The 17,346-nt window shown below is 42.0% G+C and overlaps 1 protein-coding gene across 15 annotated transcripts in view; it reads left to right on the forward strand.

The window, feature by feature from the left end:
* TNRC6C (trinucleotide repeat containing adaptor 6C) overlaps positions 1 to 17,207 on the forward strand; it is a 96,173-nt gene extending 78,966 nt beyond the window's left edge. For 8 of the 15 annotated variants that reach the window (XM_021535800.4, XM_021535802.4, XM_021535804.4 and 5 more), the window contains 13 exons: positions 148 to 321; positions 1,562 to 1,708; positions 2,136 to 2,258; positions 3,576 to 3,659; positions 3,983 to 4,214; positions 6,408 to 6,575; positions 7,633 to 7,824; positions 7,950 to 8,093; positions 10,798 to 10,914; positions 13,121 to 13,315; positions 14,587 to 14,657; positions 15,378 to 15,517; positions 16,750 to 17,207. In XM_021535800.4, the coding sequence (XP_021391475.3) occupies positions 148 to 321; positions 1,562 to 1,708; positions 2,136 to 2,258; positions 3,576 to 3,659; positions 3,983 to 4,214; positions 6,408 to 6,575; positions 7,633 to 7,824; positions 7,950 to 8,093; positions 10,798 to 10,914; positions 13,121 to 13,315; positions 14,587 to 14,657; positions 15,378 to 15,517; positions 16,750 to 17,110 (2,148 nt within the window). In that variant the 3' untranslated portion in view covers positions 17,111 to 17,207. The remainder of the gene's footprint in view (positions 1 to 147; positions 322 to 1,561; positions 1,709 to 2,135; positions 2,259 to 3,575; positions 3,660 to 3,982; positions 4,215 to 6,407; positions 6,576 to 7,632; positions 7,825 to 7,949; positions 8,094 to 10,797; positions 10,915 to 13,120; positions 13,316 to 14,586; positions 14,658 to 15,377; positions 15,518 to 16,749) is intronic. The other 7 variants (XM_021535803.4, XM_085556931.1, XM_021535806.4 and 4 more) reach the window with 3 other exon arrangements.
* The last annotated feature ends 139 nt before the right edge of the window (positions 17,208 to 17,346 follow it).

Below are 17,346 nucleotides of genomic sequence, written 5' to 3' on the forward strand. Positions count from 1 at the left end.
CTTTTTCTCTCTTTCTTCTCCCTTCACTCCATGCTTTCCATTCCCTGTTATTCATCCCTTTTTTTATATATGTTTTTTACTCATCCACACCCCTCCGTGTCTCCATGGGTCTGTGGTGTGGCCGTGGGCTCCTGGCACCGCACACAGCTCACCCTTTCTTTCTCCAATCAGGATGGCGGCCTAGTGGAAGAGCCCACTACTTCACCATTTTTGCCTTCACCAAGCCTGAAGCTCCCCCTTTCAAACAGTGCACTCCCTAATCAGACCCTGGGCGGGATTGCCTCAGGGCTGGGCATGCAAAACTTGAATTCTTCTAGACAGGTAAGGCTGTTGGGGGAGATCCCGAGGGGAATTTGGCTCTCTTGGAGTAGCTGCTAGTGCCTGTCAGCCTCTTCCCCAGGAAAAGGTGGTTTAAACTGCAAGTGCAACAGCTTTGTTCATGTGAAATATCAGACAAGGAGCTACCTACTGTGTAAACATTTCACCTAACAGGACATAAAAGAACTCTGTAGTTGTAATTATCCTGCTGATGACACATATCCATCCAGAAGAAACTGTAGTGTTGTGGATTTATACCCCTGAACCCTGGTGTGCTCTCATTAATGAGAAATCTCTTTTTCTTGAGGCACTGCTAATTGTTCCAGACTGTAAAGCAGGGAGATTGCTCCAATTCATCTTTCATGAATGGTGTAATTACTCTGTGATGAGATGGGGGAGATGTGATGGGGGCTGTTTTATTCCTGCCCCAAGTGTCAAGGCATCTCAGAGTTTTAACAGGTGGCAAGAAAGAAACTGGGCTTTCAGCACCTGGGACACGCAGAGCATCCCATTAAGGGGGTGTTCTGGCCCCTGTGTAGAACAGGCTGACAGGGAAAGAAAAGGAGAGGAGATGAAGGGGGTTGGTAATTGATAAGCCACCATGAGAGTGAGAAGCCATTAAGTACTGTTGATTATGACAAAGTTATTTTTGCCATCAAACTGAAGTCCTAGCAAAGATACGAAATAACAACACAGAAAAACTTCATCATTCTGTTGTGGCTCTTTATTATGTATATTCTTTTAAAGTCAGTTTTCTTAAGGCAATACTTGTCCAGCACTTGCAGCCCATTAAGCACATTTTTCCAAAGCAGTCTCCACTAATAGCATGTCCATTATCGGTGGCTTTGTAAAATGCCTAAGTAAAAAAACTGCTTAGCCAGCTGGAGGATGGGGTTACTGTGAGTTTAATGCCTCCATTCTCCTGTCCCTTGCTATGCAAATACCAACATTTTTGGCAAGTACTTTTGATTGCTCATCTTGTGACCCTCTAGGGTTCTGCATCTTTATAAAAGCCATCTTCAACTTCAGCTGCCTTTTGTCCAGGCAACTCTACAAAGTTTTGGAGGCTTAGGATGTTGGGTACATGGCAATATTTGCCCTGCCCAATTCTAAACTTTATATGTGCTGGTCTCTTGATTCGTACCTGTCATAATCACTAAGAATAAAGCCTGCAGAGACAAGTAACACGCAGGTGATGTGCTGAGGGTGTCACTAAGTGCCTGTGTCACTTGTCCTGCTGCAGATACCGAGTGGCAATCTGGGTATGTTTGGCAATAGCGGAGCAGCACAAGCCAGGACCATGCAACAGCCGCAGCAACCGCCAGTGCAACCTCTTAATTCATCCCAGCCTAGTCTTCGTGCTCAAGTGCCTCAGTTTCTATCCCCTCAGGTCAGACAACACCTCACTGCTGTGTTTTCCCTTTCCCTGGAACTCTTCCCATGTGCTCTGTCGTGCTCCTGAGGCTCTGCAGCCACTGCTGCCTGGCTGTGTCTGTGTTATTTGTTTCCTAGGCAGGAAGATGTGGCACGGCTGAGGTGTTCTCACATGCATATCATATAATTACCTCTGAGAACACTTTCTCCTGCTCCTTTTTGCACAATGGTGTTTCTGAGGTGTTTGTTCTCATCTCTTTTTTATCAATGGACACTTGAGTACGGTTATTATGATTTTATTAGAGCCTCTTCCTAATTTTTTTGATAGTTCATTATATTACTTCTGGTGATAACAACATTTTCCAGCTGATGTGACTCTTACTAATGGCTCACACAGTTACTACTGTTAAATCTACAGTGCTTAACACTCTTCTCTTCTTTAGGTTCAAGCACAGCTTTTGCAGTTTGCAGCAAAAAACATTGGTCTCAGCCCTGCACAGTTAACCTCGCCAATTAATAATCCTCAGCATATGACGATGTTGAACCAGCTCTATCAGCTGCAGCTGGTGAGTTAAAAGACGTGCCAGATAAGCTCTAAATCAGAATTGAAGGCATGAAGATAAAATAAGAGACTGACTAAATTTTTAAATGACACGACAGATTTTCAAAACAATCAGCTGCTGATTTCTTTGGTAAAGTTTCTTTTTCAAGAAACACAGTCTTTTTTTTTTTTCTGCCTCAGGCTTTATAAATAATCATTTGTGGAATAATTATCCTTTACAGCTGATCAGTGGAACTAAAAATCAGCTGTCTTCATACTGGTGTGAATAACACAGTGTGTTCTCAAGCAGCACTGGCCTGTGTGTTACATGTCAGTAGAAAGATTAAACTGGACACATGTGTCACAAAAGAAACAGAAATCTTGGCAGTGCTGGTCACCTGAGTTACCTACAGAACTTCTTAACTTGCCTCACTGAAAAATAAAGTGTAGGGTGAATTTCCTGTAATTAATGGAGTGTATATTAAACATGCCATGTGATAAAAACTGCTTTCTTCTGTGTACTTTTGCTGTGCTTGCAAATTTTACATCTGTACTTTTAATACATATGAAAATAGTTGAAATTTAAGAGTATTTTAAAAAGAGATACTGTGAACTCAATATTGGCTAGGGTTAAACATAAAATCACAGATGGCAGATTAGTTCAGTTACTGATCTCAGTGTTCTAGTCAAACTCTTTTATTTAGGGTTTGATACTATTACTCATTTCTGATTATTTTCTCTAGCTTTGAGGAGCACAACATTATTCTCAAAATAATTGAACAGTACCCAGCTACTTGAAAAATACCTGTACAGAATTCCTTTGGATTTTGAATTCATCAAAATGTTGATGAGTTCATCAAAGTGTTTCAGAGCAACTTACCTTGCAAAAGAATTTGCTGCCGAGCCAGCTACTTGAAAAATGCAGATTTTTTTTTCAGGAATAAAGCAGCACAAGTGATTTAACTAGAAAGTGTTGGCAGAACTCAAAATGGCCAAACCAGAAATAACAATTGGTATTTATACTATTTATATGATATCATAAACTTCAATTTTAATTTTTGCATTATGTTACAGTTATTTCAGAAGAAAAGTAGGTTCCTATTTTTAATGAACACTTTTTGCCATGTGCACTTATTAGTTGTTTCTTTTTAAAAAATGAACATGGGACTTAAATAAATGCACTATAAAATGCATTTGCAGCAGGATTATTACTGTTGCTTCGTGGAGTGTTTTCAGACCGCTGCAGTGCTGGCTTTTTCTGTGCTGTGGTGCAGCAGAGCAGTCGAAGGCAGCGTGTTGAGCTTGCTGTGTGTGCTGTGTCTGACTGTCCCTGTCCCCACAGGCGTACCAACGTTTACAAATCCAGCAGCAGATGTTACAGGCTCAGCGTAACGTTTCCGGACCCATGAGACAACAGGAGCAGCAAGTAGGTGTCCCTGCCAGCTCAATCTCTGCTTTAGGGTTTGCTTTCAGTAGCTTGGAGAGGCTCAGTGACATTGCAGCAAAGCAGCTAAAGCATCCTTAAATCAGGAATGCAATGCGTGGCTTGAGGTCTGGACAGGGAAGGTGCTGAGTAAAAATAAAATAAAAAATAAAGCTGATCCACAGCCTTGCTGGAGGAAAGCTCTTCAGCCAGTTTGTACCTGTAAGGGGGTGCAGTGTGTTGTTTCAGTGTGAGAAAGGCAGAGAAATGCAGTGTGTTCCTGTGCATTGAGCACTGACGGGTGTTTGTTGGCTCTCTCCCTGCAGGTTGCACGTACAATCAATAACATGCAGCAGCAGATCCAGCAGCACCAGCGCCAGCTGGCCCAGGCCCTGCTCATGAAGCAGCAGCCTCCCCCTCCACATCTATCTTTGCACCCCTCTGCAGGCAAATCAGCCATGGATAGCTTTTCACCCCATCCCCAGGCTCCCGGCCTTCCTGACCTGCAGACCAAAGAGCAACAGTCTTCACCGAACACCTTTGCTCCTTACCCTCTTGGTGAGTGTCCTCCACACAGGGACTCCATCTCCTTCATTCACACCTCAAGATTTTGCTCCACAGTGTAACAAACACAGATATTTATATATCTCTGTTATGGTTTGACGCTGGCATAATGCCAGCGCTTCTATGAAAATGTGATTTTTTTAAAATGAATGTTGTGAAATGTAATTGAGAGGAAAGTAGGCTTAAGTTTAATAATAGGAAAAAAAAACTTTATTAAGCTACTATTATAAAAGAAAAAAGAAAGGAAAAAAAATTATATAAAGATTAAAATGAAAAAACTTTGTAAAGTATTCTTCTTTTTACTACTTAATAAACTACAGTGAGACACAATTTGGACTCTAATTAGGTTTTTATTTTTTAGATAATTGATATTTAGTTTATTGAGGGAGACAGAGTTTCTTTTGTGCCACAGACCCCTTAGGAAATACAGCTGCCACATCCTGTGCTTCTGTGTTACACATGGCGCTGGGAATTCTGCTTTTAATCCTTCTGTGTTCTCAGAGACGTGTCCACTTTTAATTGGTCAATATCTAAATTGACTTCTTCCTTCTGGAAAAATTTTTTTTCCGTGTCAAACCATGACACTCTCTAATCTCTCTCTCTCTCTCTATATATATATATAGATATAGATATAGATATATAGATATTGAGGGAGAAAAATATATATAATTATAATATTTTATATCTATACATTTGTTTGTTTATATATTAAATAGCACTGAAATCACAGAACAAAATCATGCCCATGTACCTACTCTCCTGTATTCTGCCTACAAATATCAGAACAAATTTGCCTAATTAACTGCTTATGTATGTTGTTGTTTATGAACTAAATATAAACAGCGTCATGTTATAAAATTCACAAATGTGATACTGATAAACAGGAGTATCGTCTGGTAAAAGCTGTGCAAAGTCATCTTTCTGCTGTAATCAGCACTGGTGAGACATCAGTTTTGGGCAATGTATTTCAAGAAATATGTGGATCAGTTTGAAGGAATGCAGAAAGATTGTAGTGGAGGTGATTAAACGTTTCAAAAACACAACTGGTAAGCAAGAAGTGAATTCCTCTGCTCAGTAGTCTAAGGAGAAGATTTAAGAGACATGCAAGAATCTTCAAAAATGTAAAGGAGAGCTAGGAAGACTTTTTTTGCATTTCCTAATGCAAGAGGTAATAGACTTAAGTTTATTAAAAGATCTAGTTAGACATTAAGGATCACCTGGCTTAATCAGGGTACTGGAATAAATTACCTAGGAAGTTCCTGAAATCCTCACCAGCATTTTGTGGTAGGTGAGACATAGATCTGTCAAATATAATTGAGGTCAAAATAATTGATTAGGCCTGGATACAGAATGAACAGAGCAACTTTTCAGACCTGTTTGCTGTGTGATCATTTGATGTATGTTACAGACTTCCTTTCTGACATAAAGGAATTAATTTAATCTCTTTGTGACTCTCTTTATGCTGAATACAATAGTATTGCCAAGCTTTATCTGCCATGCAGCAGTTAAGAAGGTAATTCTGACTGCTGTGGTGAGCTGTTGTGGCTGGGAGCATTAGGATGCAAAAAAACTTGTGAATTAAAGGCCTAAGTCTGAGAGGTTCTTATGATATCTCAGCTTTCTGTGATCTGCTAACGTTCAGGATTATATATCAAGAAATACCCAGATTCATGTCACAGAAGCATTTCAGAATTATTCCCTTAATAACAGTCTGAGTGATTCTGTTCTGTGTATACAAAATAGAAGCCCAGTTAGTGCATAAGCTGCTCTCATAAACAGCAGCTGTTTGTCTGACCTTTAATTGGTTCCTTTTTTAGGGGGATTTTTAGCAAAACAAAGTGTCAGACATTGTTGGAGGGTGCTGGGAACACATTAGGAATATTTTGGCTTAGCCATAGAATGGTGCAAAGTGGTTTAAACTCAACATTCCAGTGCATTCTTCTGAGACAAGTGAGGAGACTGCAAGTAGAAACACTGACAGCTTTAAAATATTATCCCTACTTGTTGTTTTCCCCACTTTTTAGCAAGATTTTAACTTTTTCTGAATTTATGGGAGTTTTATTGGTGTTCCGTAAAAGCAAAAGTTCTTGAAAATGTGCATTGAGTAATTCCTGTGGCTGGATTTCAAACCCAGCTTTTCTTTCCCTCAGTATATGATGGATATCTAAGAATCTCTTTCCCCCCCAGCTGGACTGAACCCGAACATGAATGTAAATAACATGGACATTACTGGTGGTTTGTCAGTGAAGGACACTTCTCAGTCCCAGTCTCGCCTTCCTCAGTGGACACACCCCAACTCAATGGATAATCTGTCTAGTGCTGCTTCTTCTCTTGACCAGAACTCCAGCAAGCACGGTAATGTCCCCTGGCACTCCCTGCCTGCCTGGCTTTTGGTGATTCCAGCCACAGTGCAATTGGAATTATTTCCCTTTTGTTCCTTTCTTGTGTAAGTGCTCACAAATGGTTGGTACCGAGCACCTCTGAGCCCGTGAGATTTTATAGGTGATTTCTGCAATGAAGGGCTTGCAGCTGTCAATCCCTGCATGCAGTATAGGAATGTTTTTCTCATGTGTTGAATTTTGTTGCTGAGAACATGGAGTTCAAGTAAAACAAGCCTTTAGTGTTGGCAAAACAAGTCCCACAATCTTCCCCTTATTCCCGACCTGCATACCTTCAATCCAAAAAAACTTTACATTGGCTTTCTCTCACAATTTTTCCAGTATCATCAACCTCTCCCTGTACAAAGGTATGATGGATTACATAGTTATTCAGTCTAGAGTTGGGGGCAAAAACTTCGTACTTTTCCAGAAGTGATTGCTAATCTGTTTGAACACCCTTATCCCTAATGCCTCCAGTATCCTGAACCAGTTATTCCTTTATTTCCTGTATCAAATTTATTCTGTTAGAACATGGGGCTCTGTTAACTTTATTATATCCTGGATTTTATTCTGAGCAGCATGAATTACTTCTTTTTAGCAGCAGTTTTTTATTCTGCAAGTAGCTGCACTACTGATGCCAAATTGTTGTTTGATAGTTTGTAATAACATGAGAACAGCCATTTCAAATCATCCATGCTGTCAGCACTGAATGCCTGGGGCAGGTTGAGATGAGGGATATTCCTTGGTATGCTGTATCAGCAAGTTCCTATTTACCAACAGTGTGATGATTTGAATTACTCAGTCTCTTTTTGGCAGAAATTTAATGCAGAATTCTTTAACTTGAGTGTCTAGATTGTACCAGCAATGTGTCTTTCAGCTGTAATCCCCGAGATGCCATTAAGCTTGGCTTACTGTGTGTGCATTTTAGATTTCTTTTTATCTCTGTAATACAGAAAGAAAAAAAAAAGGCAAATAATAACAAAATACATCCTGCTGATATTCCAAACCCCCAATTCCCATTTCACTGCTTGCAGGTGCTATCCCTGGAGGTTTGAGTATTGGTCCTCCGGGAAAGTCCTCCCTCGATGACTCCTACGGCCGCTATGATCTGATCCAGAACAGCGAGTCTCCTGCCAGCCCGCCCGTAGCTGTTCCTCACAGCTGGTCACGTGCCAAATCCGATACTGATAAGATTTCCAATGGCTCCAGCATCAACTGGCCACCAGGTAACTCGGTGCAAAGCTGCTCTTGGGCTGGTGTCCCTCAAACACCTCGTTGAGTCCTTCCGATGCGCAGCGGCTTTGGAGAGTTACAGCCTCAAACACTTCCCTCTTTGTTGTGTTGGAAACAGAGTTTCACCCAGGAGTGCCATGGAAAGGACTGCAGAATATTGATCCTGAAAATGACCCCGATGTTACTCCTGGCAGTGTTCCAACTGGGCCCACCATAAACACCACAATACAGGATGTGAATCGCTATCTGCTCAAGAGTGGAGGTAAACACACAAACTGCTTCCACATCTGTGCACACTCTCTTTTCTCTTCCAAAAAATGATTGACCTCATTTGTTACAGATATACTTTTTGCATGTGCTCCTAATCTAATAATGTTTCTGCTCAGGACTGTCACTGAATATCCAGAAAGAATTGTTTTAAAAGAAGGGATTAAGAAGTATCTTGTTTTCCATGGGAATGTAAATACTTTTATATTGGAAAAGGCTGTAAGATGTAATTTAAACTTCTTTAGTCACTGGAAGTTTTTCTGACCTGTATCACAAAGTTTTGAAAAATATTTTGCTCTGCACACTGCCCACCCTCCTCCATACACTTTGTGAAATTCTCAGAAGACTGAATACAAATGTTCGACAGTTGTTGCTGACACAGCAGGCTTCTGGCACACTAATTAATTGTAGCTTTGTTAGAAGATCAATAAGCAAAATAAATTAGCACTGCTTTATCTCCAAAACCATAACAGAAAAAAATTGGGAATTGACTAGTAAACTAGTATTTCCCAATGCTCTTTCCATTCCTTTTGTCCTGGCAGTGCTTACTTCAGAATACAAAGGGAATTCTATAAAACAAGAAAGCATTTTGACTATGCTGTTTGTTGGCTACATGTGCTGGAAGTTGATCGAGGGAAAGGTGGCTTGGTTAATTGTGATCTGAGTGCCAGAATAGCCAAGTTATCTGCACTCTGCCAGAGCACTGCAGTTGGCACAGGAATAGCATAACCAGGCTGTCCAGAAGGACCTGTCAGGAGTAAAAATGTGGGGTTTGTTTTAACAGTTACATCTGTGGTACCAGCACAGATTGTAAATCAGGGCTATCCTTGAAATGGGGGTCCAGCTCTGGGATTGTTACCTCAGGTAAGGGCTGTGAAACGTGAGGGAAAGGAATCCAGAGTGCTGATTGCCTGCAATGATTTTAGTTCTCTCTTAGCAAGAAAAAGCCTTTCTTTCAGCTGAAACGTGAAGGATTTGGGTAATGAGTAAGGTTGAATTAACTTCTAATGACTCCAAAGTGCTTCCAAGGGGATGGGCAGGTTTGAAGTTGTAAAAAGAAAAGCTGTAAGATGTAATTCAGTGACACTTCAGATACAGTGCACCCAAGAAATACTCCTCAGGCCAGAAGCCTAAACCTGTAAAATCAGATGATATCCACTACAGGCCTTGCTGCTTTAGAGAAGGAAATTAGCTCTGTTGGTGCATAATCTGCCTGTGGAATGAAGAAATCACTCCTCTCCTTAGAGAGGGTCAGCAGAGATGGTCTTAGCCTAAGTAAAGAGTCCCTCAAGAGGTCAGACCTTCTGAAAAGCAGTGCCTGTGAGGGTCAGTGTGTGCTTCTTTTCCTCAGTAGCTTTTTAGCTTGGTAATAACAGAACTTTAATAAAAACTATAGTTGCAGAATCTGTTCTTTATGCATGTATAACTGCAGTCTGAAGCACAGAGCTTGTGCTGACAGACAGAGCTGCTCCCCAGGTAGAGGGTCAGGCTGTGGGGTGTGCTGTCCTTGCCCTGTGCACTTAAAAGCAAGTAAAACTTAAGCTTTAGGGGCAATTTTTGCTTTCCCTGTTCACTAAGGAAATTTTGGAGCTTCTATGAGCTGAGAGTTGTAGCCACAAGGAATCAGGACCATCTTCAGCTCTGTGGGCCTTTGAATCTGCTGTAATTCCATAGTTCCTGCCTAGGAAATAGATTATTTCCAGACAGAGCCTGATAGAGGGTTCTGTTGCTTGAAACTGATGTCAGCATCAGTGTCCCTTGCAGCACAGGGAGTCTGGTTAAGGTGAAGTTTGGTTGGCTGCTGTTCCAATTGAAAACAAAGCCCATGTTTGTTACTGAGCTGTGAGGGATGAGATTATCCTTTTACTTTCTCCCTTCTACCTCAACACAGTGCTCTTTGCTACAGAGCTCACCTGTTTTTATTAGTCAGGTAAAGATGTTTCAGTATCACATCCCATCTCTGTGTGTCAGGAATGATAAGTCACCCAGGATGCACACTTAATTTTGTTGGTGGCTAGAGAGAGTATTTCCAGCTCTCCTGGTCGTTGCAATGAAGATTTTTGATTTTATGTTCAGTTTCCTTCATTTGCTGCAAGTAAGGAAATTGTACGTGTGCTTAGATAGCTGCTCAGATTGTAAATGATTTACTGAGGTGGTTTTGTGCTATTTCATTTATGTTATCAGTTTGAGAAGAGATTGCTGAAATATATCCTTGCTTTTGCTGAAACTCTGCAAAAATTTAAAGATACTTGTGGGCATTAGGATGTAGGGGAAGTGTTTACCTTGAGTAATTTAGGACAGATCACCTGTGGTAAGAGGTTAATTTATCATACACATCTCTGCTCATCTACAGTTGCCATTGCCTAAGTCAGCTGGCAGAGAACCTTTGTAAATGAAGCCTGTTCCTCTGAGACTAAACACTTTAACACTGACTTTTAAAGTCATGTATCTTAAAGGAAATGCAGAATTTACCTTCTGCACTACAATTGTTCCTGTGCCAGCTTTCTTCTCTTTCCTCCTAAAGCCTTCTGCCTCACTTTATCACTCTCCCAGCAACATTTCATTCCTGGACTTCAGAGACCAGGCTAATTAAGGAGAATGCCTTGCATGGTTTGTATTTGCACGTAACAGATTTGCTTATGTCACACCAAACATCATTATGCCCATCTTTCTTAGTTGCTTCTCTGCTGGTTCTGCAGGGTCATCCCCAACATCATCTCAGAATGCCACGCTGCCTTCATCGAGTGCCTGGCCGCTTAGTGCCTCCGGCTACAGTAGCTCTTTCAGCAGCATTGCATCTGCACCTAGCATTGCAGGTACGGCCTTTCTGCTTCCACAGCTTCTGCATTCCCAGGAAAAGGCCCTAGGAGTGTTCTCCCAGTGCTCACAGGAGTGCTGCCCCAGGCAGAAGTGGGTTTGGAGCCCTGTGCTAGGTGGCAGCTCTGCGGTGGGGAGTGGTGGATGGTGAGCCTGGGATTGTGCTGAGGAAAAAATGGATTTATTCCACTTGGTGTCACTCAGTGCTGGCATCGAAATCTTTGGGGGATGAGCACTGGCCAGGGCCTCAGCAAGAACAGACCTTTCCAGGAAGAGCTGATGTGAAATTTGTGTGAAAATACTCACTGTTAAAAGTGAAACACCTTCAGCTCAGAAAAAGCTTCAGTAGGGCCTCCAAGGGGTACTTTTTGCATGGCTCTGGGGCTTGGGTTTGGGGCTCTTCAGTGCCTTTTAGTAGTCAAGCCAAAGCCTGATGCTCCCCTATATGGCTGAGCTTGTGGGTGAGCTAAATAATTACCCCATTTTCTTTACTGAGCTCTAAATTCTGGAGCTTCTTTTTGCAAAACAAGGGAACTTTTCTTGCAAAGTAGTTGCCTAAATATGCAGTTTGCCCCATTATAAAATTGTGTTGGGCTGTATAGATGGATTAGATAAGAAAATGCTGACCCACTTCTCTGAAGTTGCAGCCTCTGGTAAGGCTGCAGGATGCAAAACAAAAACGACTTGCTTGGGATGTTTTCCTCCAGTTAAAGGAAAAGAAGGGAGTGGCCTGCTTTTCTTTATCTGCCATACATTTCTGCTTTATTTGCTGCCTTTTTTTGTTGTTGTTTTTGCAGTGTCATCTAATGTTTGTGTTACCCCCATGAGAAGTAGTGACATAGCAACACCTGGCCTGTGGTGCTGTGCCTGTATTGGGTGCCCCATCACAGGCTGGGCTGCTCTGAGCTCTCTAACTCAGACTTCCTCCTCTCTTCTCACCATTTTACACTCATTAATATTGTCATTGTCAAATTATTTTTGTTGCTACAGTTTGCCAGGAGATGGGAGAGTGGTTGCCCATTCACTTAAATTGCTATGATTCAATATGAAATAATTGAGTTAAACGATTTAGATAAATGGAGGCAATTTGGGGAATGTGTGTGTATGTAACTGAGTCTGGGATTTTGCAACTGTTAAATTTGGCTTTGGGACTCATAAAATTTCTCAGTGCCTGCCTGATATCTTAAAGCACTGCTCCAGTATATACTTAAATCTGCCAGTTCTAGTTTTTTTAAAAATTCACAAGATCTTTGCATCTTGCACTTTATCAGACCAAATATTTTCTTATTCTCTGCAATCAGCATTAAAACATTAAGGCAGCACAGTCACAGCATCATTTGCTGGGGCAGAAGATGCAGGATTGTGTCCCTGTGAGTCCATTCCAGCTGCCAGTGTTGGTAACAGCAGGACTGTGCTGTGACAGGGAAATTGGGCTCTAATTGCACAGCACGTGTTGGTATCAGGAGGAAAGGCTAAAGGTGAATGAAGATCTGTTTTGTTATCCATTATTTAATAATTCAGCCCATTGAATGCTGTAATATGTCTGCTGTGCTTGGGTTTGTGTTGTTTTTTAAAACTTTGAATTGGCTGGAACAGCAGTAAGAGTTTGAGAACTGATCAGGGAAAGAACAAGCAACAGCAGAAAGTTACAAAGAGTGAAGGGTTGTGATGTGGTCTGATCTTCTGAAGACTTAGTTTTTCTCAAAGATACTTGGAAAAAAGAATATAGGTTACTTCAGATATTCAGAAATAAATTTTTTGTTGGTCTTTGATCTTTAGAATTTTAATAATGCATCAGAAGAACATATGGATATACTGAATTCTTTATATTAGGTAAAATGAGTTGTGCAAGAAAAAGTGTTTAAGTCCTGTTAAACTTTTGAGAGAGACAATCTTGAAGTGTTTCATTATAATTTTGGTGAAATCAGATTTCAAATACCAACATCCATTTTCTGGACTTTTTTCCATGTATCATCTTTTACAAGAAAAGAAAACAATAGATTTTCAAAAGGGAACTTGTATGTCGCAGGTAGTGTGAGGTTCACTAAACACAAAAGTACTGATGGTTTAAGTAGGTTGAAAATAAGTAGGTTATAGCACTGTATGGTACAGAAAGTTGTTCTTTTCCTCCTGAGAAGCTGGGAGGATGTCACCCATGATGCCCATTAGTGAGGAACACCCAAATGTGCTGTTTTTCTGTTGCAGGTAAACTGTCAGACATCAAGTCCACGTGGTCCTCTGGCCCAATCTCTCACACCCAAGCCTCTCTGTCCCACGAACTCTGGAAGGTACCCAGAAACACTACAGCTCCGACCAGACCTCCTCCAGGCCTAACCAACACCAAGCCATCCTCCACGTGGGGTGCCAGTCCCCTGGGCTGGACCAGCTCTTACTCCTCTGGTACTCACAGCTCTCTTCTGCTTTCTTTTCAGCACTGTTTGCTTCTACTCTGCCTGTGAGGCTCCAGAAACCAGAGCTTTAACACAGCTGGAGTGGTTCTGTGCTGGGGGTGCAACCCCTTTAGTATGTTTTAATTTCACTTTGAATAGGTTGTAAATGAAGCATCTTTCAGCTGGTCATGGTAGTGATTTTACATAGAAATTGCCCAATTTCTTTAACTCCCAACTAGGATTTTTTTCCCCAGTTCCTTAATTTCTAAAAATGTCTTTCAAACATGTGTCCTGTTCTGTGGTGTGATCTAAGACTCCGAAAGGAGCTAATGGAATTTAATATGGAACACGTGGAGGTGAAGCATTTAGGACATGATGGCATTTGTAGGGCCCTCAGGGAATGCCTGAATTTTTTCATGCAGGTCCCTTTTTTCATTTGTCTTTGTTTGCTTTAATACAAATATGAGAAGCCATGGATCTGGCTACATATATATATATATATTTAGATATCTCTATTGATATAAATATATATGTGCAGATATTAGTCCTTTTTTACAAAGATGTTTTAATAATCTGCTTACACTAAGTTGAGAATTAAATGTTCTCCCCTCTTCCTGCCATTTATTTTGAATGTTTCTTCACCAAACCCCCACCTGGAAGGGCAGATAAAGCTGCTCCCAGGATTCTCTCTGGAGCACTCACAGGATGCACTCTGATTCTCAAATGCCACTCATAAATATCAAGCTTATACAGCTTCTTACCACCAGGCTGAGGTTGTTAGGGCAGGTTTTGTTGGTTATGTCCTTGTATCTTGAATCAGGACACTGCCAGTGCAGAAATACCTGTTTTGAATAAGTCATACACATTAATCTGTCATTGACAAGAGAGCAGAGTGCTGCAGTGCTATAAAAATCTTTATTAGCAGGCAGCAATCTGAGCTTGGACATCAGAACTGCTTTTAAAATGTGTCTTCCAGATTAATTCTGATGCATCCTGAGGATCCAGTTTGTTGCAGTGCCATACCTGCATCTCTTGGTTCCCTAATAGTTACCGTGGGAGTATGAAAAATGCCACAGATCTTTGAAATGTAACAAGAGCAGCTTTTCATTCAGCAGCCTTCCCTTCCAAGGGAGGCAGTAAATCAAGATGTGAGGAAGCTGCTGTAGGATTTGTTTTCAGCAGCACTGAGGCTTGTTAGTGTGTTGTGATTCCAGATAAATTTGCCTGTAAGGCAGTCTCCAGAGACTGATCAAATGTTTTGCTGTGGAATTTGTGTTGCAGGTTCTGCATGGAGTACTGACAGCTCAGGGAGAACAAGCAGCTGGCTGGTTCTTCGGAACCTCACCCCCCAGGTAACTGCAGTTGTACAAAACTGGGCAGGAAAACACTCTTGAATTCAAGAGATGATGAGAACAACATTCAGCAGCCTTGGCCATTTGTTTCATTTGAAAGAAGAATAAGTATCCTGCATTATCACAAGTACCTGTCTTCTACAGGGAATTTGTTAAGTTTTTAAAGTGCTGTCAAATCAAGTATGAACTTTCAAGCCTGTAATTAGTCATTGAATGGGCACCATTTCTTTGTGTGTAAGTTTGGAGGTGAATGATGTTGTAAAGCACAGACAGAGATGTAAAATCTGATTTTCCTATGGGTTTTTTGGGTTCTTCTCTTATGTCTGTCATGTCCTCTACTTGTCCTCTACGGTGTCATTCCAAAGGAGGAGCATAAGCCACAAAGCCATGGATGCAGACATCCAAATTAATCTTGGGGAAAATTTAATTACATTCATGAAGTGTGTTTTCCCTTTGACTTATTTCTGGATTTCTATTGATTTCTAATAATAAATATAATTTGTATAACCTAAATGGATAAAATTTGTGCTCTGGACTATAGGGAATTCTTAAAAAGACAGGATATCTCCCTCAATGAAGACAGCAATAAGTGTGTCATTCAGTACTTCATTTTTCCTTTCACTTGTACTCACTCTTTAGCTTTTAAGCAGTTGTTAATGAAGCATTTAAGGGAAGGTGACAACAGCACAGGTAACCTTTGCTGCCCTTGCCTCCTCCCAGATCGATGGCTCCACACTGCGGACCCTGTGTTTGCAGCACGGCCCTCTCATCACATTCCACTTGAACCTGACCCAAGGGAATGCTGTGGTCCGATACAGTTCCAAGGAGGAAGCAGCCAAGGCCCAGAAGTCTCTGCACATGTATGTTCCTGCTCCCTTTTCTTTTGTTACAAAGCCAGTTCTAGCGCAGAAAATATTTTCTTATGCATAACTGATCAATAGTTACTTTAATCTTGATTTTCAAGATTACCTAATGAGAGAGGAAAAAGTTAACTGGGGGTAGATATTGAACAAGAGGGCATTAGAAAACTTTACTCAGCAGAAATAATATCCTCAGTTAAGACTTGTCACCTGTAAGGCCACAAAGAAGTTGTAGGACTTGATAAGGATTCCAAAGGAAGTTCAGGGAGAGCACAGGACAAGGTTTTAGCTTTAGAGAGAAACATAGAGAGTAAAGCAATGCTAAATAAGGAATATGTTCAGGGTGGTCACCTTTTTTTTCAAAAGGAGTTATGAGAGAAGTGTATGACAACAAAATCTGCTTCTTAGGAGCTTTAAAATCAGTGGGACTAATTGGCATAAGGGCATAAGTGGTAAAATCAGTGCCATTGGGCAGGATGAAGAATACAGAGAGTGATGCTTCAAGAGAATTACTTGGGTATTTAGAGTTGGAAAGCAATTCCCTTTATCAACAGGTTGTAGCATGAGCATAATGAAAGTACTGAGGCGGTGGGAGCATCATTTGGCTGGAGAGCTTCTGTCCTTATTCCTGAAGAGAACTGAGGCTCCAGGACATGTCAGTTAGAGCAGGTGGTCTCCACATGTGTGGATTTGGATGTTTGTGGATGTAGAAAGGTGGATAGAAAACAGGATAGAGCAGGCTTGGTTGAAGAGACAGGGATTGCTCGAAGTGAGTGGATGTGGTGGGAATTTTCACCTTGATTGCAGCTTGGGGGAAGGTGGATCTCTGTCACAGAATTGCTTAAGTTGGGAGGGATGCTGAAGCTCATCCAGTGCCACCCCTGCCATGGGCAGGACACCTTCCACTGTCCCAGGCTGCTCCAGACCCCGTCCAGCCTGTCCTTGGACACTTCCAGGGATCCAGGGGCAGCCACAGCTGCTCTGGGCACCTGTGCCAAGGCCTCCCCACCCTCACAGGAAAGAATATTTTATCTAACCCTGCTCTGTGTCAGGCTGAAGCCATTCCCCTTGTCCATAGTCTCTCTCCACATTCTCTGGAGGCTCCTTCAGGCACTGGAATGCTGCGGTTGGGTCAGGCTGGCCAATCCCAATTCCTTTAGCCTTCCCCACCAGAACAGCCACCAAAACCCCCACTTTACACCCCACACCTGACACGTTGCTCATGCCCTCAGGTGCGTGCTGGGCAACACCACCATCCTGGCGGAGTTTGCTGGTGAGGAAGAAGTGAACCGTTTCCTGGCGCAGGGGCAGGCGCTGCCGCCCACCTCCAGCTGGCAGTCCAACACTGGATCCACCCCGAGCCGCCTGGGCTCCTCGGGCAGCTCCCACGGGCTGGTGCGCCCCGACGCCGGCCACTGGAACCCCCCGTGCCTGGGGGGCAAGGGCAGCAGCGACCTGCTGTGGGGAGGGGTGCCCCAATACTCCAGCAGCCTTTGGGGACCCCCCAGCGCCGACGACGGCAGAGTCATCGGGAGCCCCACGCCCCTCAACACCCTCCTGCCGGGGGATCTGCTCAGCGGGGAGTCCATCTAGGAGACACAACGGAAGTAACAATCATCAGCACTAAAGGATAACGAAAAAAAATTAAAAAAAAAAATAAAATTATAAAAAATTTAAAAAAAAAAAAAAATGGTAACCCTTTCCAGTCCCGGGCTTGATGAAGAATCCAGCTTTAACCCATGAGACTGGCAGCCCTCCTTAGTACCTCTGTCCAATATTGAATCGGAAACTGCAGAAGTCCTTGTGAACTGTTCCTGAAACAGTATGGG

Source organism: Lonchura striata, chromosome 18, assembly GCF_050655825.1.
Source record: "Lonchura striata isolate lonStrDom1 chromosome 18, ASM5065582v1, whole genome shotgun sequence".
In the NCBI taxonomy this organism is placed as follows: Eukaryota; Metazoa; Chordata; class Aves; order Passeriformes; family Estrildidae; genus Lonchura; species Lonchura striata.